Here is a 25,556-nt window from a genome sequence, read left to right as displayed (position 1 = left end):
GCCACCACCTGCCTGCAGCAGCCCCAGGGTGGAGCCTGGGACCTCCCCATATACCCTGTGGTGGGAGAGGAGCTCAGCTGCAGTCAGTTTCGCCCCAGCCGCTGCAGCTGGTCCCCTGAACCCACGGTGGGCGCCGTCAGCATCCCACAGCTGGGATCCCAGGGATGCTGTGGGGCCGCATCCATGCACTCGGTCCATGAAGACACACGTGCTTCCCATAGGATCCTTCCCATGGAAAGTGCATTGAGGGGATGGGGGCAAAACGGGGCCTGGGGATTTTTCCAACACCGAAATCATCCTTCGAAGGGGAAGAGGAAGAGGAGGGACAGCTTGTGCGGGTGCAGAGTCACCCATGGGGCACGCTGGTGCTAAGTGGTGTGAGGACAGAGCTGGGGCTGTGACTCATGGCTCTTCGGCTTCCCATCCCCGTGTGGGGACTGCATTTCATGGATTAATTTTATCCATAAACTCACTGTGCTCACAGCCCTGCCTGGCAGAGCCCAGGGCTGGCTCCCTCTGACGTGCACGGGGTGTTAAATACACACACGCCTCGGTACAAACAGCATTAACCATCAAAACCAGGGTGAGAGCCCCCAGGCTCCCCTGTGTGACCCGCTGCGAGGTACCACCATGGCCCCGGAACAGGGCTTACACCACGTGATGGGCTGTTGTTGGTAACCGCATCCCGAAGGAGCCAGGCCCGGGCATGTGAGGCTGTATTTTTAACTCCCAAGTCCTGGTGATATGGAAAACCGAGCCCAGGTGCCACAGGGATTGATGGACAAACCCCTGCTGCCCACTGGCACCTCTGCTTTGCCAACCCTGAGCACTGCAGCACGCGGGCACTTCTTACCCGGGGCTTTGCCCCTGGGAGTGGTTTTAAGGCTGTGTCTGGATCCCCATGGAAACCATTTGCCAGTACCATTAGCTGGGAAGTGCCTCCCCATGGAGCTGGATGGAAATGGGGATGGTGCAAAGCCAACTTTCCAAGCGCGGAGGTTTGAGCATCCCCAAACAGGAAGAACATTTGCAACCTCTGAAGAGGGTAAGGAAAGGATGAGCCCATGGTCCTCACTGCACCTCCCTGCACGGTGCTAGCCAGGATTCATCATTCCCAGGCTGCAGAACAGCCAAAGCTTCAGCTGCCCATGAGTGCAAGCATCCCCACACATCCCTCTCCTCCTTCCCCCCCCATAGGCAGCACCAGTGCCAGGCTAGGAGATGACATGGGGTGACATCCCCCCTTGCTCCCTTTAGGCTCAGCTGAGACACACAGAGGCTAAGAACATCGACTGGGTTTTATTCCTCAGGTCTGACAAGAAAAAGCACATTTCCTCTTTGGAAAAGAAAAAAAAAAGAGCAAAAAAACCTGACCAGAACACAGAAAACCCCAAACCAACGTTCAGAACACGCAGACGGGTGGCGCTCCTCGGGACAGAGGCCGCGCCATCCAGCTCCGCTGCCGGATGCGCATCCTTTGCAGAGATAGTTTATAAAAACAAACCCCAAAACCTACAGAGGAGGGAAGGACGCAGGACTGTGGGAATCCACATCAATTCTAGAGGAACAAAAAGGGCCCTTTTTATGCTACTGTCATAAATAGCCCATCCGGGCGACTTGGAGCAAAACCCAACCATGAGCAGGAATCCGTTCTGCTCAGCCCCATAGGCACAACGCCTCTACCGGCTCCTCAGACCACTACAAGCCCTCGGGGACGGTGGCCTGGCACCCTGTGTGCACCCTGGCTCTCAGCTGGTCCCCCCCGGGGTGGCGGGGGTTGCTGCCATCACCCTTGAGCCAGAGGCAGTCCAGACGCCGCGCCGCAGGGGACCAGGGAGCGGGGTTCTGGGGGGAGAGGGGAGAGGGGAGGAGGGATGCAGGGATGCGGGAGGCTGCTCAGGCACACGTGGCCTCCTGGCTCTCGACGGGGATCTCGCTGCCGCAGCCGCCCTCGCCGTGCTGCTGGTAGGGGGGGATCTGGGGCGCCTCGATGATCAGCAGCCCCTCCGGCGACAAGGAGGCGAAGACCGTGATGGGATCCACCTCGTAGGGCAGCCTGCAGGACGGGAGGAAGGACGGGATGGGTTAGGAGCTGGGGCTCATCCCTGGGTACCACCGGTGCCCACCCAGCAGCCCCGGCAAAGCCGGTGCCCTTACTGGTGCCCTCCCGGCCCTTGCGGGCTCTGTTTAATCTCCCCAGCACATGTGTTTGATGCGATGTCACCCGCCCAGGAGCAGACCCTGCGCTGCCGCAGCGTCAGACACAAGCCTTGCCCGTAAAAGGAGCCGCCGCGGCTGCTGAGCACAAGCAGGAGGGAGCTGGTGCTCGCCCCAGCGTTCCCATGGGATGCACAGGGCTCCTCTGGGGTGGGAAAGCAAAGCTCAGGCTGAGGAAACCCTTCGTGTTCCCAGGGCTTGGCTGCTTCTCCCTTTTAGCCCTGCGAGCGCTGGGGCTGTGGGTCGGACCCCCCTGCACGGGTGAAGCCTCCGGATTTGCCTTTCCTCCCTGCCCTTTGCTGCTGTTGTTGCCAAAATGAGGCACCGGGGTGAGTCAACACGATAGCAACCTAACTGACATCATTCAGGTAGATGGGATATAGATACCCTCACACACAGGGACGGATTTTGGGGCTGATGATGGTGTCAGCCCATTGTGCCCTGCTGAGCCCCAGGGGATGTGCTGGCACCAGGAGTACCCCCTCAAGCTTCCTGTGCCCTGACTGGCTCTAAACACAGCCCTGGGCCTCAAGGAGACTGGCAGAGCACGCAGAAACAGCTCTCCTCCTCTTTTACCTCCCTTGGGGAATCACTGTGAGGCCTGAACCAGCCCGGCACAAGCTGCAGAAGGGCAGGTTTCGGGGTGAAAAGAGCCAGGGCGTGGGGACTGGCACAGCTCAGCCTGCAGGGACGGGGTCCATAGCAGGGCAGTGACATTTGGGTGCTGGTCAGAAGGACGTGGCAGCCCCCGCTGCGTCCCAGCCCCTTTGGCAGGAGGGGGCTGGCTGGTACTCACTGGATTTTCTTGGTGAAGTTCTTGGAGACGATCCCTCCTTCCACCTGCTGCTCCTCGTGCTTGCCTGTGAGGAAGGGAGCCCCTCGTCAGCACCGCACCCCAACAACGGAACCTGACAGCAGAGTCTCCACAGGAGTCATTCCCCTTCCCCTCTTCAAACCCTTCCCTTCAGGAGTCTCTCCTATGTGGGGCAGGAGAAGCCGGACACAGCACACCCAGATTTCCAGTGGCAGCCTGGGGTCTCACAGCCCGCCAAGAGCTGGGCCTTAAGGAAAAGCCCCCAGATGCAGTAAATCCTTTGGAGGTTGCAGCATCCCCCTTGTCCTGCTCCCCGGGCTAAGCTCCCCTGCACTGCGCTGTCAGGATGGGGCTCCCTGGGCCTGGAGCATCTCTGAAGGCAAACCCAGGCTGCCCGGATCCCCTTGTCCAGGGGGTTTGTCCCCATGTGATGCCAGGAGCCACGCTGCCCTCCCTGGGGACCCAGCTCGGGGTGATGCAGGATGGGGGTGCTGGGCCGCTGCTCCCGGCACCATCCCCACCGGTAACCGCACTGTTAGGGACGTGTCTCTGGCTGGCTCATCCCCAGGCTGGGCTCTTTCTGCTGTCCCCCACTTCCCAGCGCTGGAGCTGCCTCTCCCTTGGCCCCTTTAAAGGGTATCTCCCTCCGCACCGGCCTCACCCCAGCTATAATTAACCGAGCCGAGCCGGGGCCCCTCTTGGCAGCTGCCGCTCGCCATGGTGCCTCCCTGCGCGCTCACCCCACGGGAGCCTCGTCCTTCTCATTTCTGCAACCAAACCACCACGGTTTGTGCGCCAGGTCCCCCCCCCCCCATCGCACCCCCAAACTGCCCCAAGCCCCGGCCCTGCTCCCGGCTTCAAACAGAGGCGATTTCTGTGCATTAAGGCGATGCCCTGAGCCAGGACCTCCTCCTGCCCCCTGCTCCCCGCTCTCACCTGACACCTCGACGTAGCCATCCTTGGTTTTGACCGTGAGCTCCTCGGGTTTGAAGCTGTGCACGTTCACGCACACCTTCCACGGCTCGCGGGGAAAGGGCGCGGGGCTGCGGCTCTCGGGGTACCCCCCGAAGTGGGCTCCGTAGCTGGGGGCCATGGCGGAGGCGCGGGCCATGCCCGAGCGCAGGGGGCCCGGCCAGGTCGTGGTGAGCCGGGGCCGAGCCCAGTCGGGCCAGTCCGCGGTGAGGTCCCCGGGGAAGGGCGACATCCCGAAGTCATCGTCCAGCAGGCGCGAGGTCAGGCCGGGCTCCCGGAACGGGTCGCGGACGCTGCGCCGGCCGGGGTAATGGCAGGAGAAGGGCATCTGGCTGTCGGCCATGGCCGCCCTCAGCGGGGTCCGCGCGGGTCCCCCGGGCTCTGCCCCGGAGCCTCAGCCCCTGCGCGGCTGCTCCTGGCTGCGAACTTCCCTGGGGAGCCCTCCCCGCAGGAGACGCATCCACCCCGGGCGGGACGCGGGTGCCGCGGGGACCGTCCCCTGCTCGCCTGGCACCAGGGGAAGGACGAGGCGCGGATCAGTGCGGGGCTGAATCGCTGCGAGCCGGAGGAGCGCAGCGAGGACGGAGGGAGCTCTGCGGCCGCCAGAGAACGCTTCCTGCCTGGCCGCGATCCCAGGCACCGGGAGCAGAGAGGCAAAACTTGGCGGCAGAGGGAACTCAAACACCCCAAAAAGCCCCGAATATCCCAAGGTCCAGGAGCGCGCCCCTCCTCTCACTGCTTTATGGACGGCTTTCCCTGCCGCTCCTCGCCGAGACCTGCAATAAATGCCCCAGCTCGGAGCCGAGAAACTTCTCCAACCTTCCAGCCACCGGGCGAGCCCTATTTATACGGGTTTGGGAGGAGGGGGGGGGTGTTTTGCAATCCCTGCCCTGTCAGCCGGGTATTTTGGAGAGGATGAAACAGCCGTGGAGAATCCGGGCTGCGGCAGCTGACCCCTGCCGCCGGCCTCAGCACCGCGCTGCCCCGGCCCCCGCTGCCCCCTGCGCCCAGCCCAGGCACCCGAAATAGCCCCGAGCTCAGCGCCGGCTGCCTCCAGCCCAGGGTCACCGGTTAAAAATACCCCGGTGGGGCTGGGCCCCGCACTGTAAATCATGAGTCCCCGCGCCAGCACGGAGCCACTGCACTGGGAAATGGGTCACTGGGGGCACCTCCAGTGCGGGGCTGTGAGGGTGGGCGCCTGGGGACACTGGGGCAGGGGAAGGACCCCTTTGTGGCCCGGAGCATGAGTCACTGAATCCCAGCCTGGGGTGGGTTGGAAAGGTCCTTGGGGCCACCCAGCTCCAACCCCTGCAACAGGGGCAGGGACACCTTCCACTAGAGCAGCTTGCTCCAAGCCCCTGTGTCCAACCTGGCCTTGAACACTGCCAGGGATGGGGCAGCCACAGCTCCTCTGGGCACCCTGTGCCAGCGCCTCAGCACCCTCCCAGGGAAGAGCTTCTGCCTAAGAGCTCATCTCAGTCTCCCCTGTTTCAGTCTGAACCCATCACCCCTTGTCCTATCGCTGCAGTCCCTGATGAAGAGCCCCTCTCTGCATCTCGGCAGCCCAGCGCTGCACTGCGGGATGCAGGAGGAAAGCCGAGGGATGCCCTTCTCCAGGGGCTGTCCAGAGCCGCATCCCCCTGCAGCAGACGGACCCCAGCGGCGGCGGGGCAGGGTCCTTGCTCAGCACCGGCCTCCCCTCAGCCTCCTCCTCCTCGCCCCGCGGCGGGCGCAGGCAGGGCGAGGCGTTAATCACAGCCGCGGCGCTAATTACAGGGCAGCGGGAGCGGGCAGCGCCGTGGGAAGAGCCTGAGAGCTCCCGTCGGGAGAGGCGGCCCCGGCCCTGCACGCAGCGGCCATACCTGGTGCCAGCGAGGGGCTTCCCGTGGGGTGGTCCAGGCACGGCTTGGGTGCGCGATGGGATGCGGCAGAGGATGGGATGTGATCAGTGAAGGTGGTGCTGGGTACGGGACCACTTCCTCGTGCCGCATCCTCCCTCCTGCCTCTGCCTCATGCTCCTTCTCTCCAGCATCTGCAATTTCTCTAATAGACTTGATGGAGCTAATTGCAGCAGGAAGCTTTCATGCAGCCCAGGCCGCGCTGCAATTCAGCTGATGGTCACTCCAGCGGCATTAATCACGCTGCTCCGACGCCACACTGCAGGGGAAGCGAGCTGCCGCTCCCTGGTGTGGGGCAGGGATGCTCCCATGGGATCAGCTCCTTTGTCCCCGCCATGTACAGGGGTCTCCCTCGGGTCTGAGGGGGTGCCTGGGGAAGTTCTGGCTGCTGGCTGAGCGCCCATGGATGCAAGGAGGCAGCTTCCAGTGGGGGGGCAGAGCATCCCCCTCCATCCCCTTTGTCCCGCCTGGCCCTGCAGCCCAGCTCCTCTCAGCTTGGCTGGGGGGCGGGATCACCCCAGTTCCGCACCCGCTGGAAGGGGACGAGCCCCGGGGTGGTTTGGGGCAGCTCCAGGGTCCTGCCATTTCCAGGAGCCTCCCAGCATCTCCAGCCCCACATTTCCCTGCACAGCTGCGGGCCACGCTCCCTCCCCGGCCAGGAATCCTCCCTGGCACCTTGTTTATCCCAATTAGTCACATGTCCCCTCCCTGGGCCATCCCAATTTAGCTCCTGTTGTCACAGGAGCCTCCGGCCGGGCCCCACCGCATCAGCTCCGGGCAGCACGAAGCAACCTGCCCCCATCCCTTCTCCTCCCAGTGACCCATGGACGCTGCCCCCCGTGTGCCCAGGCCCTTCCTGGGTGCCCTGTTGGGAGCAGGGAAGGGCAGGGGGAGCTGCCACAAACACCAACCCACAACTGCTCTTGCTTCACCCAGTGCCCCAGGGAGCCGGCCCTCGGAGCCCTGCCCTTCCCTGTGGAGCAGCTGAAAGACCCCAAACCAATCCCACCGCGGATCCAACAGGAACGTGACCACCGGGGCTGCGATGAGAAGGAAACACTGTCTGAGCCTTTATTGGAACCCTTCTCCTAACCAGGCTAACAACAGGAATACCCCAGGAAGACTAAGGAATACAGTCTGCGTTTGGATGGAGAGCAAAGGGGGTGTCACAATGAGGTCACAGCAGCAGACGGGAATGGACCAGCGGGTGAGGACACACGGACACCGGTTCCCTCGCGGCTTTTCTCACCTGTTTGCTCCAAATCCTCTCATTCCTGGGTTTCGGAGGCAGAGCTGCCCCGGGCTGGGGAGGTTCCGGGAGTTGTTCTCTGGGCACGAGCCCAAAAGTCTGGATGCTTGACTGTGGATGTGTTGCCACAACAGCGGATGCAGCAGGGCTCCGGAGACCCTCCCCATCATGTGCAAACTTCCAGGTAGCAGCAAAAGTCATGAGAGTTCTCTGGTAAGGAGGTAACAAAACCCCGGTGGGCACTGAAGGGCAAAGGCATCACTCAGGCACCTGAATCTGCCCCTTTGTCACACAAGCATCCCGATAGCCCCAAGGATGGGTGCCTGCAGGTGGAGGGGAAAGGCAGGACATGGCATGAGGATGAGGGCCTGGGGATGGGGCAGGGCCGACATCCTTGCTGCCTGGCAAAGCACTGCAGCCCTATCCCTTTTATCACATCAATGAAAGGGTGACAAGTCCCTCGTTGAGAGCCAAGGGGGGGCGTGGGCAGTGGTGGGAGATCAGAGATCTCCAGGGATCTCTGCATGGCACAGAGGAGGAAAAGCGGGATTATTCCTCCACCACAACAGGCTCTGTCACCTCCGGAGGCCCAGCTGTGATTTGTCAACAGAAGCTGGTCCAAGAAGATGGAGGATTTTCCCCTGCCTCGCTCATCTTCATCTAAACGAGATCCCTCTGAATCACTGGCGGTTGAGCTCCAGCTGACCCTGATTTGTCTCCATGCTGGTGACAGCCTCACTTACCCCTAATCCCCCTCTCTGATAACCTGTCTCTAACGCTATGGCAGCACCTCGAAAGCTCCCTGCCTTCCTGGACCCGATGGCAGGACCCAAAAAGCTTTTTCAAAGGAATGCTCAATAAATAGAAGAAATAAATATTAAATAGAGGCCAAGCCCTCTCAGCCTGTTCAACGTATGTACAATGCATAGCAAAATAACAGTGATTGGCTGTTGCACACAAGTTTGGTACAAATTCAGTCCCCCAAAGCAACAGAGACATTGAGGAAAGCTGCAGTCAACGCAGAGCAAAGGTCAACGGGATGCTGGGACTCAAGAACCCAGCAGTGCTCTGGAACATCCCTTATCTTTGCTGTCCAGCAAACCTGCAGAGATGGTGCTGGGTTGTCTGAGCCTGGCCCCAGTGCAGGGGTTGGGAGAGGTGGGATGAGCCTTGCTCGGTGTGATAACCCCAAGGTAGTCCCAGGAGCATGGGGAACCAACAGCACAGCTCTGGGGTCAGGGTGACGTTTGGGATGGGTGCTGTGGTGTGCTCTGCCAGGGAAAGGCGAGCGGGGTGCTTATGGGATGGAAACAAGATCATGGGTGGGGAAGAGCCTGTGATTGAGGAAAGCAAAACCCTCCGAGATGGGGCCTCCAAAAACCAGCTGAGATGTTCCCCTGATGCCTCGAGGCTGCAGCCAGCCCTGGCCATCCCCCATGAGGCCAACAGCAGGCAAGCAGCGGTTCACCAACACTGAGCTGCCTTTCCAGCAGCTGAATGCTGCTCGCTGCAGAGAGCACCAGCAGCAAGCTGAGATGCTGGATGTGGAGCACAAGTCCATGAAAGCAATGAATGAGCAAAACAACGTTAAAAACTAAGCGAGTGCTGGCAAAAGGCACAGGCAGAAAAGCTCACGGGCTTCAGGCAAAGCAACAGGAAACCCACGGACAGGGAGGGTGATGTTCCATTGTACTACACATCTGAAATAAGTTAAAAGGTCAATACCACCACTGAGGGATCTCGTGTACGCCTGCACATGTACCCGCGCATCCACGTGCACGCAGAGGCTCGGTTGGGTCCTGTCACCACAGCGGGGATTTTGCAAGCACCTTCAGCCTGGCTCACTCGCTCGCAGCCTCATTCCTTTAGTTTTTCCATGGGTGGATAAACAGGGCAGGGGAGTCCTGGCGATGGCATCCTCCCAGGGGGAGCAGCGGGGCCTCTGCAGAGCCGCTCGGTTTTGGGCTGTGCGGAGCCAAGGCAAACAGCAGCAGCAGCCAGCTGGCACCCAGCCGGGTGAGCACGGACCGGGCTGAGCAGGGATGGGCTCAGACTTCCCCTCGCAGCACCGCAGACACCCGAGTGCATGGGCAGCCGGTGAGCAGACCCTCGCCGTCACCTCCGTGAGGTCCCAGACCCGTTTCTGTGGTCACATCCGTCACAAATCGACTGAGAAACCCTGGATTTTACCATGAGAACAGACCAACAGCTCTGCCCTGTGTCCCGCTGCCTCTCCACCCTGCTCCAGAGAGCGCAGCCAAAGGGATGTGTTGGCAGCAGCGGTGACCGTCACTCCTCACCAAGAGGGGCCAGGGCTGTAAACCTTTACATGAGACCAGTGGCATGGATACATTCAAACAAACAAACAGATCCCAAAATAACTTACTGCTTCAAAACAAATAGGAATAAATAAATACTGGTACCAGGGAGCACCTGCATCCATTCTGACATACGATTAAACACAGAATCACAACAATAAATAAATAAATAAATAACTTCAGAGGTTTACTCCAACATGAGGAAACCCCAGGAATCTTTATCTGCCATGGACCACGCAAGCAGAGGCAGCCCTTAAAGCATGGATCAGCTGGATGGGAACGAGAGCTGCTGTCAGCCCCACACAACCCTTGGAGTCATCTGTTCCACGGGCGGTGGGTGCTGCTGGCCCTGATGTGGTGCTTTGATCACCTGTCCCCAGTCAGTTGTGTTTGGTATTTACACCAGTGGCACAAAGCCCCTCTTCTCTTCTGTCCTAGTTTCTGACCTCATGGCTTGTTGCTTCCTTCCATATGCTTTAGGAGGGATGAGGATACTCTTGGAACACTGGTGGATCTGTGGTTTGGGCTCCCATCGCTGCCTTTGGATCTTCCCCAGGAGCAGAAGGGCAGGGTGCTCAGTGTCACACTGGGAGAGACTCTTTGGGGAAGAAGTATGAGATTTCAGCCCTTTACAAGGGGGGAGTCCACTGCAGAAGATGGCCAAGGGGCTGCTGTCAAGGGCAGCACAGGATGGAAGGCTGTGGCACCCCACCGCAAGAACACCCCATCTCTGATCCCTCATCCAAAGCCCTGGAGCGATTGCTCAGCCTCACCAGCCAAGCTTTTCTCTATGTGTCCTACAAAGCAGAAGGACACGGCCCCAGCAAGCCACTGAGCAGCGCCCAGCTCTGCCTCAGCCACCCTCATCCTCCAGTTACCTGCATTACCCAGGCAGAGGATGAGGGGCTGGGAAAAGGGGGAGGGTTTGGGGTTTGAAGGCAAAGGACAAGGGGGACCTTTGTGTTTTGTACCTCTCAGGTGGGAATACACCCCACCCTCTTGTCCTTTCCAACAGGTAACAGGTTCATGTGCTTGCTAAGGACCATCCAGCTCCACCAGAACACCACGTGGCGCTTGGCCTTCCTCCACTTGCAGCTTTGCCCCTCTAACTGCTGGGGGGACTGTGGTAACTGTAGCTGGGGCGGGGGGGGATGTTGCATTTCTTTCTGCCCCCTCTTCTCCTCCCCTTAGCCCTTTGCTGTGACATTTGAGTGACACACCTCCTTGACTCATGGAGCCCAAACTTGTTAATGATCACGCAGGATGGAAGGGGAGGGGATGGAAAAAGGGAGGGAGGGATGCCTTAAGCCCAAATTAACGTCTCTAAGCACCCAGGTGTTGTAAGAGAAATCCTCCTGAGTACCAGCTCAGCCTGGGCTGGGAGAAGCCTTTTGTTACCCTGCAAAACACAGGAATTGCGCAGGAGCTGGGCTGGCAGGGAGACAAAACCCCAGGGCCCAGGGCTGCCCGAGCAGGCAGGGCCCTCCTCCTGCTGCTTGCAGCTCCTTGGAATTCCAGGCAATTGGTGGGCAGCCCTTTGTTTCCCCCCTGCTCTGCTCCCTCATCCCAGCAACACGCTGGGGCCAGTGCATCTTCTAGGCCTGCCTCAGTGGACCCTGAGGAGAAACAGTGTCCTGAAATCTTCCTGGCACTGCTTAAAATCGCTGCCTGTTACGAGGAAGGGGAATGGGGGTCCCTGTGTGCTCTCACTGCACCCCACTGCAGATCTTGCAGTCCCACCAGCACTGCCCTCCCTTTAGAAAAAGCTCATCCCAAACTGCAAGAGGATTTCTCTGAGAAGGGAACCCCACGGCGCTGACCCTCGGAGCACAGCCTGGCACCACCATTCCTCTCTCTTGTACCCCACTGGCCCCGTTCTCCTTCAGACCTCAGCAGCTCGCAAGCAAGTCACAGTGGTGGGGTGGGGGTGAAACAACCCTGCCAAAGATGATGCACAGCTGGTAGAAAACAGCAGGAGGAAGAGAAGGAAGAGCCTTTTTTACCCCCAGGAATAATGCCAGGAGGGTTTCTAGCCTATTTATAGCAGGGGCTGGCTGACCAGCAATAAATACGTATTTTCTCATGGAAGAGGCCTGCTGCAGAATGGGCAGAAACTCTGGAGGAGAGACCCACGGGACCTGATACTTGCCTTGGTGGAGACAAATCACGCCCACCCATCACCAAAGCTTCCCAGCAAATCCATCCCTATCTGGGCTTCTCCCTCCAGCAGAAAATCATTCACTGGTTGCTGGCTAGGCAGAAGAGCAAGAGGCAGAATTCTTTCCTTTGGACCAGCTGGTAGCGCATTGGAGAGCGGCAGCGATGGGGAGGATGGAGCAGGTCTGCTGTGACAGACCCTCTGTAAAGCACCAACCCTTCTTCCAGCCCTGGCTTGGGGAGCTGGGACTGATCCACTCACTCCATGAGGCAGTGAAGGGGCTGCACTGGGCGCACGAGGGCTCTTACTCCAAACCGGGGAAGGGGGACCCGGCACTGCCCCCACATCGGTACCGGGATGATTGCTATCGATGGCCAGGTAGGTGGGAAGGAAGCGGAGAATGCCAGGAATTCGGAGGTGACGCCAGCCCTGGGAGCCGTCCGCGGCACTCCCTACCGACGCAGGCTGTCGGAACTGCCTCCTGAGTCATAGCTCCTGCTCCTGCTGCGGCTGCTCCTGGGGCCCGAACTCCGGCTGCGGCTCCTGACCTCCGTGCTGCTGCTGCTGCTCCAGCTTCGGCTCCGGCTCGTCCGATAGCTGGAGTAGCTCCGGCTCTGGCTCGGGGAGCGGCTAAAGCTGCTGTACGAGGAGGAGTAGCTGCCGGCGCTGCTGGAGGAGGAGGGGCTGGGCCGGTAGTAGGGGATGGGGCGCTTGCGGGCGCTGTGGGGACAGAGATGCGGGTTACCAGCCGCACAAGGATGGATTCACTGCTAAAGCCTCCAAAAAGCACTGCTTATTCTGTAAAACACTCCCCCAGAATGTGTGTTTAGAAGAAATAAAGCAGATCAGTTAGCTGACAGGCCTTGGGATACAAACCGCACACCCCCATGGCCCTTGGGAATGTCCCAAGCACCAAGTCTGAGGTTGAACTCTGCTTGATGTTGTCCCAAAGAGCCCTCAGTGGGAAGGTTGCATTCAGTATTTGACACTGTATAGCGTGGAACATCTACGACAGCAGAGGGTGAAACAAAAAATTTTGGAGGGGGTTGCTCATGGCACATGATGGGGGAGCCCCTGCTCTGACTTCATCTGTTGTAAATGAGACCCTCCATCCTCCCTCTGCCTCTAGCTGGAAATCCCCAACCTCTAGGAGGGGCAGCAGGACCTGATCAGGCTAAGGGAAACCAGTCTCCTCCTGGAGAAACCAAGGGCTGGGACCCAAAGAGAGCACACCCACATGTATGTCCCTGAGGAGTGCTGGCTGAGCTTGTCTTCAAGCGATGGGGCTGCATCCCCTTACCTCGTGATGCGCCGAGCTTCGAGGTGGCTGGGAGAGTCTCTCCTCCGCTTCCTCAGGGGTGAATAGGAGCGGCGCTGCCGGTCCCGCTCCCGGTGTGACTCCTTGTCACTGGAGCTGTACTTGTGCTCGCGCTCTCTGGGGAAGGCACACATTGAAACTGTCACTGCTGGGGTTTTGGGTGGGGAGAGGGGCAATGACCCACGGAGGCGCAGGTGAGCAGAGGACACTCAGCGCTAAAGCAAAGTGCTCTGGTAGAATCAGCCCTGTGCTCATTCGTTCAGCTGGACACGGAGGCACTGAGCACAATGGATGTGAGCAGTAATCATATCGGGGGGTTTCAGCAGGGTGGCCCTGCACTGCCAGGCTAAGATGACTTCCACATACCTGTGTGTGTGGATGCACGCTGTATTTAGCTCTACCAAACCAGCCCTTGCTGGCTATGCAGCAGAAGCAGGCCAGAACAGCCCTGGCAGCAGGCCCCACGTGAGCAGAGGGCCCCAGTATCCCTGCAGGGCTGTGCAGCTCTGCCCTGCTCTCCAGGAGGAGTGCCGGTGTTGCTATGGTTTTCTCTTTTGTTAAATTCCCCACACACGTCAGCACAGGCCCTTCTGTGGAGTGGAGCTGACTTCATACATCCTGCTCAATGCCATCTGCAAAGCGCTGTTACAGGTCAAGGGCCTGATCCCAGCACGCAGGATGTGTTCTGTGACACCACGGCAGGGATTGTCAGAGCCTGCAACAACCAGACCCTGGCAACATAACATTTAAGGGTGCAAAATGTTCACAGCGGCAGAGATGTTACCAGACAAACCTGCCCAAAGGCATCTCTAGGGCTGAGCTTGTGGGATGTGCGTTTTCAGTTGCCTGGTCTGGGTTTTCCTCTGCAAGGCTGTGTGAGTGCCAGCATGAGGGTACCTGACATCTCCACACACAGCAGGGGCACTTCACAGGGCCTGACAACTCTTTGGCAGAGCTGTGACTAAGATCCCTCTCTGACAAGGGCTGCAGCTCTGCTGCAGGGGCTGCTGGCCAGCATGAACTCCTCTGGTGATGAAAGGTGTGGGCAGACCCAACTGGAGCCTAATCCTCTGCCCACCATTTACACCAGCATGATAGAGAGGGGCAGTCCCTGGGCTCTCCTGTGAGGCATCTCCCACTTTGATGATGCTCTGGCAAACACCAGCAGGCAGCCATCTGTGCACTCTTGGCTGCAAATGCTCTGAGCAGAGGAACAGCCACTTCACCTGCCACACGCTCCGAGTGTGAGGTACCACGATGGTCCAAAGCCAGGGGTAAACCACGTCTCTTTCCCAGCAACCTCGCCTAGCTCCAAAAGTGCTTTGTGTGAAAGTCCCCCAAACCAGCACAGGGCTATAGGAAATCCACTTTTCCCCATAGGAAGTGAAAGGCTCATCTCTGGGCTCTTCCCTTTGCAACCAGCACCAGCCCTGGGGCAATAAACGGTGAGAAATTCCCACTGGACTGAGGGCCAACATAATGTGCAGCAATAATCCTTACTCCACGTCCCCCTGCTCCCTCTGACCCCAAGTGCTGAGGACTAAAGCACCCAGTGAGGAAGCTGAGGGAGCAGTTTGGGCCTGGCAGGAGACAGCAAGTGTGCTGGAGTCCCAGCAAGGGAAGGAGCAGTGGGAAAGGATGAGGCAGCAGATACCACACAAGGAGACAGCTGTACCTGCTACGGCTGTAGCGGGAGTAACTGGGGCTCCGACGAGGCCTTGAACTCCTGCTCCCAGGACTTTTTTTGCAGGATTTGGAGGAGTAGCTGGGGGAACGTGAAGAAGACCTGGGGACAGGCAAGAACCATTCAAGAGTTAAAAATGGAGGGGGAGGTGGTCAAGGCTCCTCCAAATCTGGGTTTCATGGGGTTGGGGGAAGGAGGTGCCCCATATTTCAGGGCTGTAGCTCAGCTCTGTGTGGCCAGGTCACCCCAAGCCATGTGGGATGAAGTAGGTACCCCCCGAACTCTTACACCTCCCCTGCAAGGAGCCTGCCAGGCTGCAAGAGCTAGACATTGCCCAGGGTCACAGGGGCAGCCGTTTAGAGGCCTTACCTCTTTCCTGAAGAACGGGACCTGCTTCGGGAGTACCTGGGAGAGGCCTTGTGGTGTGAGGAGCGGGAGCGGCTGGAGCCAGGGGAAGACCTGCCCGTGCTGGTGTAGGACTCGCTGCGGGAGCTGCGGCTTGGGGACGGGGGGAAATCTCGCTTCTTGTCCTCTGAGCAGCTGAGACATAAGGACAGGCACCCTCTGTGGACATATATTTGGACAGGCGTTGAAGCTGGGGCTGGGCTGGGGCTGGTCCCTGGCTGAGGGGAGCATCATGCTCCGGCCAACCACTACTCCCATCCTCCCTTTCCACAGCTGGGGATAAAAAAGACCTCTTGGCTCTCCAGGCTGCTGCTGCAGGAGACCCTGTGGGTCAGAGCTCAAGAGCTCACCCTCCAGGCTGTGCCGGGGAAGAGCTCTCAGGTGGTGTGAGAGGCCGCTCTTCTGTCCCATGCCCAACACATCAGAGCTGTCTGGTTGCCAGAGCCTGGGTCAGGCCAGCGAGTGGTGCAGCAGCAGCGAGTGAGGAGGTGAGAAGTGCTGGAGCAAGGGAAAGCCAGAGCATGGGAGGGCAAGGGCCTGTGCTCCAGCCTGGCTGTGGAGCAGCAGGAGCAGGGCTGTGTGAATTCCTCTGCTTCCAGGAGCGCCCTGGGTTAGAGCCCAGCAGAAGAGCAGGTCAGCTCCGAGGCAGCCAGGGCCAGCTGCAATCCCAGCTGCACCCATGTGAAGGCAGAGTTATCCCACTGGAGTCACAATGTGAATAGCACACACAGCCCTAAAATGGCACCCTCTGACTGCAAACCGAGGGCTTGTTCTTCCTAACACCAATTCCCTGGCTCCCTCTCCTCTCTCATTCAATGCTCCCACCCCTAGACCACATCCCGGCCCTAACTTTCAGCCTTAAAGAGCCGAGGGCTTGAGCTGGAAGAGCTCTCTACCACCACTGCCTGCTCATAGCCTTGGGTACCAACCACTGCATTTCAGTGCCTTCATCCCCTACATCACTGGGCAAACTCCCAGGAATGGGAGGTGGTGATGGAGGCTGGCATCCACTCCCCTCTCCTGATGATCCTGCAGCACTGGGTCATGGTTTGATTTGCTGTCCCCAGCCTTGATGCCCCTTATCCCCAGCGCACAGAGCTGCCGCTGTGTTATCCTGCAGCCAGCCAGGCACTTGCCCTTCCCTGTGCTCCCCATCTGCAGGAGATGCTGTCTTGTCACCCAGGAATGGACTGGGAAGGGGCAGGCTGGATCTGGCTCATTGGAGAGGTGAAAGAACAGCCCAGAATGGTTTTAGTGCAAATGAGCCCCAATTCCCTTCCTCACAGTCAGCAAGCAGATGGGGAAAGTTAGCACAGCAACCCCTTGATGCACCTCTCAGACTTTGCCCAGAAGGACCAGTGACTCTCTTCTTTGCCATGGTCATGCCCAGCTGAGCAGGGACGTGTTCAGGACACAGCTCAATCCAGGGCCAAACCCTCTGTTAACCACATTGATACCAGAAGAGCTAGCACAAGCAATGCCCGGGGCTGTGATGGCTGGGTTTTCATCTTCCTCCTCAGGCTACAGCATCGATTAATGCTGGGTTCTGGCCTCCAGACTGGCAAGACCGCGGGTCTCATCTACATCTCACTGCCTCCAGACCACAAACCCCTCCCTGCCAGCTCACCACTGCAGCTGGCGAGCGGGCAGGAGATACAGAGCAACAACGTACCAGGTATGTGGCTGCCAGCAGCAGCTACTGGTAATCACTGACCTTCGGTCTTGTCCCTGGGCATCTGGAGACAGATTTTCCAAAGCTGTTCCCTTGGTCTGGGAAAAGCAACTGGTGAAGGAATTTCCTGAATCAGAGCTGTTATCGCTGTTGGCCAGTTTGGGCTTCCCGGACGAGAAGGCATGGCCAAAGCCATCATGGACTAGACTTCTTTTCTCCTGGCTGTCCTTTGACCTGGATGAGCTCGTTTGAGTGGAGGGAGGGGAGGAAGTATCGTTTCCTGAGTCATATTCATGATACTCTCCATTGTGGCTGGCTAGGTTGCCAGGCGGGCTGTCTGTTTTGGTAAAGAGGTCAGCAGAAGACCCTGACTGAGAGATCTGAAAGCAAAAAAGCCATTTGGCATTGTTTGAACGGGTTTGGAGGGGGGGGTGGGGGTGTTTCTGGTTTTATTTTGCCTTTTTTTTTTTTAATAAACCCAGAAATTTTACCATCATGATGCACTGAAACAAAAGGAAAGGAAAGAAAGTAAGAGAGAAAGAAAGAAAAAGAAGAAAGAGAAGAAGAAAACAAAAGCATATATCCCTGAAAGAAAACCACAGTAAGAAGAAAATTCTTTTCCCCCTGCTATGATAACGGGAAGATTTAGAGATCATGCAAAGAGTATCAGCATGCGATTCATGTTAAACAAAAAGAGTTCAGCAAAGTAAACGGGCAACCAAAGAACCAAAGTAACTAAATCAAAAAGAGGACAAAGCCCTTATTTAACCTTAAAAGAGGGGAGGTGGGAAAAAAATAAATGAGTAAATGTGTATATACATATAAAAACCCCTACATAATCCTTGGGAAGAAAACAAAAATGAAACAAAATCTTAAAGGAGTGAATTTTTTAAGCTTCCTTAATAAAGAGGCTGAATGAATGGCACTACAATAAGCAAAGAAAAAAAAAATCAAATCAAACCAAGGGCTTCTGTACAAAGGAAAAACTGGCAAATGAACAAGTTCTTGTTTGGAAATAAAATAAAAAAAAAAAGAGAAAAAATAAAAAAAGAAAAAAGGGGGAGGGAAAAAGAAAAATCCCTCTGGAAATTAAAGGTATACAGATACTTCTTTGTGTGCTTTTTTACCCCCTGAAGAAGATATAGCTAATGCGCTCAAGTGACCTCTCATACATTCCCTGGTGTCTTGCGGATAGCATCCACTTACCCATCAAGAACTCCTCCTTTAGTAGGTAAGGTGTAAGAAAAAAGGAAGAGCGGGCAACATAAGTCCATCATTAGAGTCTCAAATGACATGAAAAAAACATAACCCCTCTCTTCAATCCACACTGCCAACTGTTTGCTCGCCTGCTCTATGCAAATGGCACCACTGCTTTGGGGCTGCTTGCTGGTCTCCCTCATTATTCAGTTTTGTTTCCTTCTGCTTTAAATCAGGCAGTTCAGCCCGTTCCTGGAGGCTGAGTGTTTGTGGTCGCACCTTGCACTAATCCCCCTGGGTTTCATGGAGTGACAAAGGGAACTCAAGTGAAGGAAGAAGTAGGGAAATAGAGAAGGACAAATATTCCCCCCTGTGCTGCAGTGGAGCCCTATGGGGAAGGGGATGCAGCCCTGCTCCTGCCAGCCTCTGCATGGGGTTCAGCCGAACTCTGGCTGGGTTTCAGTGGTTGCTGAACCCAATGGGGTCAGCAAGGACCCCAAACCCCCATCGGCTGCCCTGGGCAGGGCTGTTGTCTGGGGCCCTGAGCACCACCAAAGGGATTTACATCATTTGAGTATTTTACAGGTCAGTTTTAACTCCATTGGCATTTACCTGAGCTGGTCCAGGAATGTACCAGCACTGGGAGGGAGGCTATATTAGTGCTAACACCCTGCCCTTGCAGTGGGGTGAGGTTTAGGGCCAAATGCAGACCCAGCACATCTGCACTCTCATGTGGCCTCCTCCTCTTTCACTCAGATGCTCCCCTCATTCCGATCCATGAGGTTTGGTCTAGGGTCCTTAGCATGTGGACACATAGATTTGGTCCTCCCAGCTTGGAATAGTCCTCCAACACGTTCCCAACAAGCTGTACTCCCTCAAACACCTGCACGTGTGCTCACACTGTGCTCTAGGGCATAAAATGCCTTCCCTCTGTGCCATGCTCTCCACACTTGGAACTGGGCAATGCTTTGCCTTCACAAACCTGGGGTATTCTGAGTTGAGAAAACAACACTGCAATGTTAGTAATATCTCAGGGAGCAGAGACCTGGGTCATTTGTCACACAGCAGTGCCAGGGCCAGCCCCTTTGGAGAGCGTAGCCCTGGACTGGCTGGTGCGAGGACGGGGTTCCTTCTTATCCACAGAGGGATTACAGACCCTTTACAATCACCTTTTACTTGGAGCTCCTTCATCCCATCAGATGGTGCCTTCACATCCTGCCTGTGGCATCTGATCTGTGTCCCTTGGGTGAAGGTTGCTGACTTGGACACAGATGCTGAACCAGCAGTGACTGAAACCAGAGCAAAGCTACCAACACACACAACAGCTTCCAGCACACAGTCTGTGGTGTGACAACTGCCCACAACATCCTCACACTGAAAATGCCCGGAGCTGGAGGTTCTCCAAATACTTCCTATATTGCCAGGGAGAGAGGCATTACTGCTTCTGGGATAAGGGACAACAGAATAGGAACTGGTTCATCCTAGCAGATCCATACTGGAGCTGGAGACTCCCCCATCCCCACCCCATACTACCTTCTGACTGATGCTTAGTGCTAACTTGGAGACATCAGGAGCCCCAGCAGCAGACAAGGGAACTGAAGTGATCCTTCTTCACTAGCCAACTTGCACCTTCAAAGCAGAAACCCTCAACAGAGCAGAAACATCTCCCAAGTGTTCCCAGCTAGGAATGAATGGAGACACACATTGAAAGTCCTCATCTGGTAGTGCTCCTTACTTCTCAGCTCTAGCACTTCGCTGCCAGTCCTTGTTTACTCCAGTAGAAATTACAATGTCAAGGGAGCATAAGAGAGATATTTGGTTATGTTGTTCACCAATTCTTTCTGAAACCCTGACGCCACATCCAGAGCCCTAAGAGAAATGGCCTCTTTGCTTTGAACCACTGCACTGTCCCCAGCCACACCCCAGAAGATACAGGATTGTCTTTAAAACATGCCACTAGATATTTTTTAATAGGTGGGTTATGGTTTGCATTAGATCTGCACCCAACCCAAGAGACAGCCAGCTTTTGATCACCTCCCATTCACAGGCATAAAACCACCATGTGAAGTACTCCCTGGCTGCAGAGGTAGGAAAGGACTGGAGTGGGATGGGGCTGCTCTGATGGACACCGATCCCAGTACCACACGCATGTTTCTGCTTCCTCCCAGTCTAAACCAAAAGGGCTTTACTTCTGCAGTTTCTTAGCATTTCTAAACCAGCTTTCAAGGCTTCTGCTTTGCCTTCACTGACGTCTACCTTCAAAGTAGCAACTGTTGTCAGCACATCACAAAATCTGTCAAGTGACCAGGGGATCAACAAGCTTCCCTGTAGCTCGACATCGGTGGTAGCAGCACCCTGTGGGATACCCACAATGTGTGGGTATCAGTGAAATGGGGAGCCCACAGTCCGTGTGAGGCCTGGAGGAGCTGGCTGGGCCAAGGCAGGTGCTGGGGGGACACAGCAACTTCCAGCCCCCATACCTCAGGGCACAAGGCTGTAGCCAGTAACTCCCTGCAGGCTCTGGGGGAGATTTCTGTCGTGTGGCTAGAGCCAGGACAAGCCTTGAGATGCTCAACTTGCCTGTCTGCTTGGGTGAATTCCCCGCCTGATGACCTTGGCTTTGCTTCTGGTCCCATTTTACAGCTTCTGAAAGGCATGCCAGCCACTTGAAATGGAAACAATCCCACATCTGAAAGCACTGTGCGACATCTACAAACACTGCAGAGCTCAGCTGAATTCTAATGGCTTTTTGTTTTTCTAGAGTGTCCTAAAACACTCTGCTCATTCACAATCTCATTTTCTCTATGTGAACATGTTCATTTTTCCACCTCTCTAATAAGTAATTAAACAATCCCAGGGAACTTTGCCTCCTCCAGCTTTCAGCAGGGGAGCTACTGCTGCCCTCAAGGGAACCCAAGATGCATTTATTGGAGTTTTTCGGGTTCAAATCATTATTTAATCAAGATGAAGGGGGAGCAGAAATAAGGCCCTCACCCATACACCAGACTGTGAGTGTGATCCTAGACCAAGAGGCAGTGCAGTCTAATAGGTTACAAAAACACAATCACTACTCATCTTCCAATTAAACTGAACAACTCCATTTACTGTGCTGCAAACAGCCCTGGGGTGAGAGATGGCTCTACATCTGCTCAGCCATAAGGGGGCTGAGACCCATCAAAGAGCTGCGTGGCACAGCCTCACTTCTGCTTGGAGGAGTTCTTTCTTGGGTCTTTTTATTCTTGTCTTGCAACTCACTTCAAAGTGGAGTTAATTTCCTTTTCAGAGGTGCAGAATATCTCCCCTTCGCTCTTTTCTCTGTGCATTGCAATAATGAAAGGAATAAAACACTTGTGTCAATGACCCTGGTGAGCCTTGTTCTCAGCAAGGGCTCAGCAGACATCTGCTGAGGAGCTGCTGGTGCAGGGAGCAGCACCTGCTGAGGGCTACACAACTACAGATCCTGCTATATTGAGCAATACTGAGTGAAAAATACCCTTCTTTTTGGCTAGATGGAGAGCTCAGGGTGAGGCTTTTTGTACCACAAGGGCTAAGCTAAGTCCAGGAGCATGAAGGCAATGACAGAACTGTCCCTGCAAGGTCAGAGCTTGGGTTCTGTGGAGCTGGGTGATAACACTGCTGAGCAGCCTGGCTCCTGGATCCATTGCTGGGGCTGAATTCCCAAGAATGCCAGGCAAAGGTCTGTTCCTTTGCAAAGATCTTTTCAGCATGCTGAGGTGCAGGCAGTGTTATGTGACACAGGGCGTCTCCACCTTGGCTTCAGCTAGGCTGGCACTACTTTGCCTTTCCCACCTCCTTTGGTACCTGGTGTATAGCACAGCCCATCAGTGGCTGCTGGGCTCCCTGTGTCCCAGTGCTGAGCTGCAAACTTCCCACACCAGAGGGAACCTCAGTTCCTTGGTGGGAGTTAATGGAAGCTCTTCTCTCTTTTTCTTTTCATGGCAGGCTTTGCCTTTCCGCTCTTCAAGGGCCCTCTTTGTTGACAGAAACACGCTGCCTACCAGTTAAAAGGATAGCTTTTCCTATGTAAACCAGAACAGGCTAGAGCAACAGCAAGCCAATATGAAGGTCTGCTAGAAGGTTTCCTGAGCCCTCCTACACCTGCTATCCCAGTATTTTCTCACTCCTACCTTTCTGCAGACACACGAGCATCATTTGGAACACCCGTGCCCCACTGAAAATCTGGCTCGAGCCTCTGTGAATTTGTGACATTGTAAATGAGTCTCAGTGGAAGTGAAGGAGCTGGCAAGGCAAGTGTCTGCAGCGTGCAGTTATCTTCATCAGGTACAACAAAAGCAATTAGATTCATGCCCTGCAGGCATTTCTATTGCACTGCTCGACTGAAAGCACACTGGCATGAAATGCATCTGTGTCAGTGTAGAATAAAGCACCTGCAGCAGGTTAAGGGGATCCTGTTCAAAAATAGATGCTGTATATTACCCAGTTTCTCCACATGCTGGGGCACAGACCCTCATGCAGTCCTGTTCTCAATAGGTGGCTATTGTGGCTGCATGGGATTAAGGGGAGAATGAGTAGGAGAAGCTTGGGAATTCATTGCCAAAAAGAAAAGCAGCAGGGAACTTTGGGGTGTCTCTGCATGTGTGTGTGCATGCACCAACTTATGCATAAAGGCAAAAGAGAAAGCAGCAGCAAGGTAGAGGCATAGATAGGGCATTAGGGCATTATTTCATATGCTTTATCCCTTATAAATTACAGGTAGACCTAGCTAGAAATTGTGGCTGTTCCAGTAGAAAGGAAGGAAAACAAACTGGGGGAGGAATAGCAGAATTTACTACAAAATGTTTCAAGTTTTCACAAGAAAAAGAATGTGGAATAAAGAAAATGGCTTAAAAAGCACAATCTTTGATTTGGAAGTGCTATAAGATTACCCCATGGGAGTTCATGCCTTGTCTCTCTGAGTCTCTTCATTGGGATCCTCCCCGGACAATCCCCTCTCCTTTGGATACATGACAATGCATCCCCCCAGGTAAGGATGGTTTGGCTGGGAAGGGTAGGGGAATGTGACACCCCAACCCTCAGAGGACTGAAACATGGCATTTTTGACTCCCAGTTCTGGATTTTTTCACACAACCTTTTCTTTCCCAGTAATTTATTTCTATGCGATCACCATTTTCTGCAAGAGCACATTTTCATTTCTAACACATCCAGCCTGCTCTCAAAGTCGAGGCTGACAGGACTACGCTTATTTATAGAGGAACTGTTTAACTCACAAAAAGGAGAGGCATCAGAGAGTTGTGTATAGGCATTAATAAATGAAACTACAAGTTCCCATTCCATTTTTCCCTTGCCAGTTTTGAGTACATGATATTTAATGACCTTCTACAGAAAAAATTCAGGAGCAGCACTTAACCAGGGGCTTCAATTTAAATAGGTGCTTAAATGTGAGCTTGAATGATGTCCCAAGAGGGTTGACTTCTTTTGGGGAACAAAAGGACACTAGTGGGTCGCATATTAAAGGTACTGATGCCTTTTAGTCATTTAAATATTTGCCTGTGCTATTAACCCTTACTAGAAAGAAAGCAGTAGGGGCCTGATAACATTTATTTCTGTCCATCCTCTGCATTTCTAACTGTAAAGCTCTGATTTTCCCTGCCCTGTAGCTTGTATGCTCATTTACCCCAGTGAAGCAAGTGGAAAGGGGGGTGCAGCATGCCTGAGTTGAGCTCATTTTAAAGCTTTTACAGTTTTAAATTAGAGTTTATTCTTGCTCAGGGAACAGAGCAGCTGGTAGTCAGCCTCACAGGACTCGGGGAGCCTGGCTTCAGAGAGAGAAAACCTACAACTCATTAAAAACCAGGCTTAGACTTGAAAACAGTTACATAAAATATGCCTCTTGAACCAAAAAAAAAAAACCCTGGGGCCATGATGCAGTCTTTGGTTGGCTGGTTTTTGGGAGGAGCTCTTAAGTCATTCCTACCTTCCCAAGTTGACAGAGGGCAACACCCCAGGCTCATGACAATAAGAGCTTCATACCTTGTTACTCTTTCTTCATGGGCATGTGTTGATGTGTGGTGTGCAGGTTCTGCTACTCACTCTACCTTATATGGTTTTATAAGCAATGACTCACATGTGCACTGCACAATAGAGGTCCATAACGAGAGCAAATATGCATATCTATAATGTTGAGAGACAGCTTGTGCCTGTCTGTACCCACGTACAATCTCTGTGTATTTTGATCAGAGCACTGTCTGTGTGGGAGAGCAGATAAAGTCTCTCCTCTTGCTGGCACTACCTCATATCTGATGTAGCTAACTGCCTGTGGCTGAGCTATTTCAAGTTGATGACTGGGCCTAAACGAGAAAATCAGTTCCCCTTTATATATCACTTTGGCGATTGGAGGACTCTGTACTGAAGACACCTCTAATGTTACACATCCACACAAGTACCAGATTCTGCACTACCTTGAATCCTGTGTAGCAATTTATCTCTCCAAAATGCCTATTGGATACTAACACCACAATCAAGGAGCATCACATCTCTGCTTTGCAGCTAACTGGGAACAAATGGGAAACATGCCACGGAAAAGGAAGACTGCATATCAGCCTGTATCTAATACTTCTTTCAGTTTCTTCCTCCCTCAAATCTATCATCTCTTTCCATGCACATGGAAAAACATCCCAAGGCACTGAGCCTGATTTTACCCTCAGCTGCACGTGCAGTTCCCATTAGCATTGATGAGAGTTGCTCCTAAGTTCTGAATTCAGCCCCTGGGCTTGTCAGTCCAGAGCAGCAGTGATCCTAGAAGGATCCTGATAGTCAGAAAATATCCCCTTGCCAATAATCACCAACTCATTAAACATAGATGTTTCTTTTATATATATGTTTGATTCCCTTTCTTCCCCTGAAGGAGTAAACTTTTGGACACGAAGACCAGTGAATTAAGTTCACATCCAGCTGAGCAAAGACTGCATAGCAAACCCTTCCCTGTAAAATATCATTGCTGGAGGCCACTCTTTTGTTTCTTTTTTGCTAAATGTCCTCAATTCATTATTCATAGGCTAGAGCCTTTGCAAATTTTTCCCCTCTCCAGCCCCACCTTTGGTGGGAAAGTGCTGAAGGAAGGAATGACTTGAAATACATTGGAGAACAGCACCATTAATAAGTCATAGTTTTAAACCAACTTTGTCTAACATCACTGTAATTGAGTTATAAAAATTTCATATCAGATTTCTTGCCCAGATTCCTGCAGCAAGTTCCTAGTTCAAGCAGAGGAGCACAGTGTGTAATACTTACTACTTCCTTAGGAGACAGGAAGCTGTAGAGCTGGAGGGTTTGGCTGGCTTTTTGGCTGGCCTTAACCTCTGCAGAGGAGCTTCGCTTTGCCGTGATCTTGGAATGGTGCCGGGAGTGTCTTCGCCGTGTTTTACGCCTTTCCTCCCGAGACCTGGCTCTGTGCCTCCAGAAGACATGAACAGGCAAACTGTTACTCCTTGGTATTGCTGTAGTGCCCATTACCAGCTCCATACAAAGCCTTGGCAGCTCTGTGCTAGGCCATTGTGTGTGGGAAAGGTTTTCCACATGACTGCTCTGTGGAGTTATGATGCAGAGAAAAGGAGTGGTTTGCTTTTCTACTTTTTTTTTTAAACAAAGAATATTTTGCATCCGGGCTTTGGAC

At 54.6% G+C, this 25,556-nt stretch overlaps 2 protein-coding genes across 5 annotated transcripts in view; both read right to left on the bottom strand.

Moving 5' to 3' along the window:
• Positions 1-1,280: 1,280 nt before the first annotated feature.
• Positions 1,281-4,648, bottom strand: HSPB8 (heat shock protein family B (small) member 8). Its single transcript, XM_062631184.1, has 3 exons — positions 3,968-4,648; positions 3,014-3,077; positions 1,281-2,056 (listed from the first exon to the last, which is right to left on the bottom strand). The coding sequence occupies exons 1-3, from the start codon at positions 4,344-4,346 to the stop codon at positions 1,897-1,899; spliced, it is 603 nt and encodes a 200-aa protein (XP_062487168.1). The 5' UTR covers positions 4,347-4,648; the 3' UTR covers positions 1,281-1,896.
• Positions 4,649-7,995: 3,347 nt separating this feature from the next.
• The window catches only part of SRRM4 (serine/arginine repetitive matrix 4), a 42,444-nt gene continuing 24,883 nt past the window's right edge, over positions 7,996-25,556 (bottom strand). For 2 of the 4 annotated variants that reach the window (XM_062631183.1, XM_062631181.1), the window contains 6 exons: positions 25,175-25,331; positions 16,748-17,085; positions 14,998-15,192; positions 14,620-14,730; positions 12,927-13,061; positions 7,996-12,346 (listed from right to left, as the gene is read on the bottom strand). In XM_062631183.1, the coding sequence (XP_062487167.1) occupies positions 12,079-12,346; positions 12,927-13,061; positions 14,620-14,730; positions 14,998-15,192; positions 16,748-17,085; positions 25,175-25,331 (1,204 nt within the window). In that variant the 3' untranslated portion in view covers positions 7,996-12,078. Of the gene's footprint in view, positions 12,347-12,926; positions 13,062-14,619; positions 14,731-14,997; positions 15,193-16,747; positions 17,086-25,174; positions 25,338-25,556 lie in introns of all 4 variants that reach the window. The other 2 variants (XM_062631182.1, XM_062631180.1) reach the window with 1 other exon arrangement.

This window comes from Pezoporus occidentalis, unplaced genomic scaffold (assembly GCF_034315485.1).
Source record: "Pezoporus occidentalis ecotype Australia unplaced genomic scaffold, CSIRO_AGI_Poc_V1 ctg37, whole genome shotgun sequence".
NCBI classification, from domain to species: Eukaryota; Metazoa; Chordata; class Aves; order Psittaciformes; family Psittacidae; genus Pezoporus; species Pezoporus occidentalis.
The sequence above is the reverse complement of the archived record's forward strand: the minus strand, read 5'-3'. Positions and strand labels throughout refer to the sequence as shown.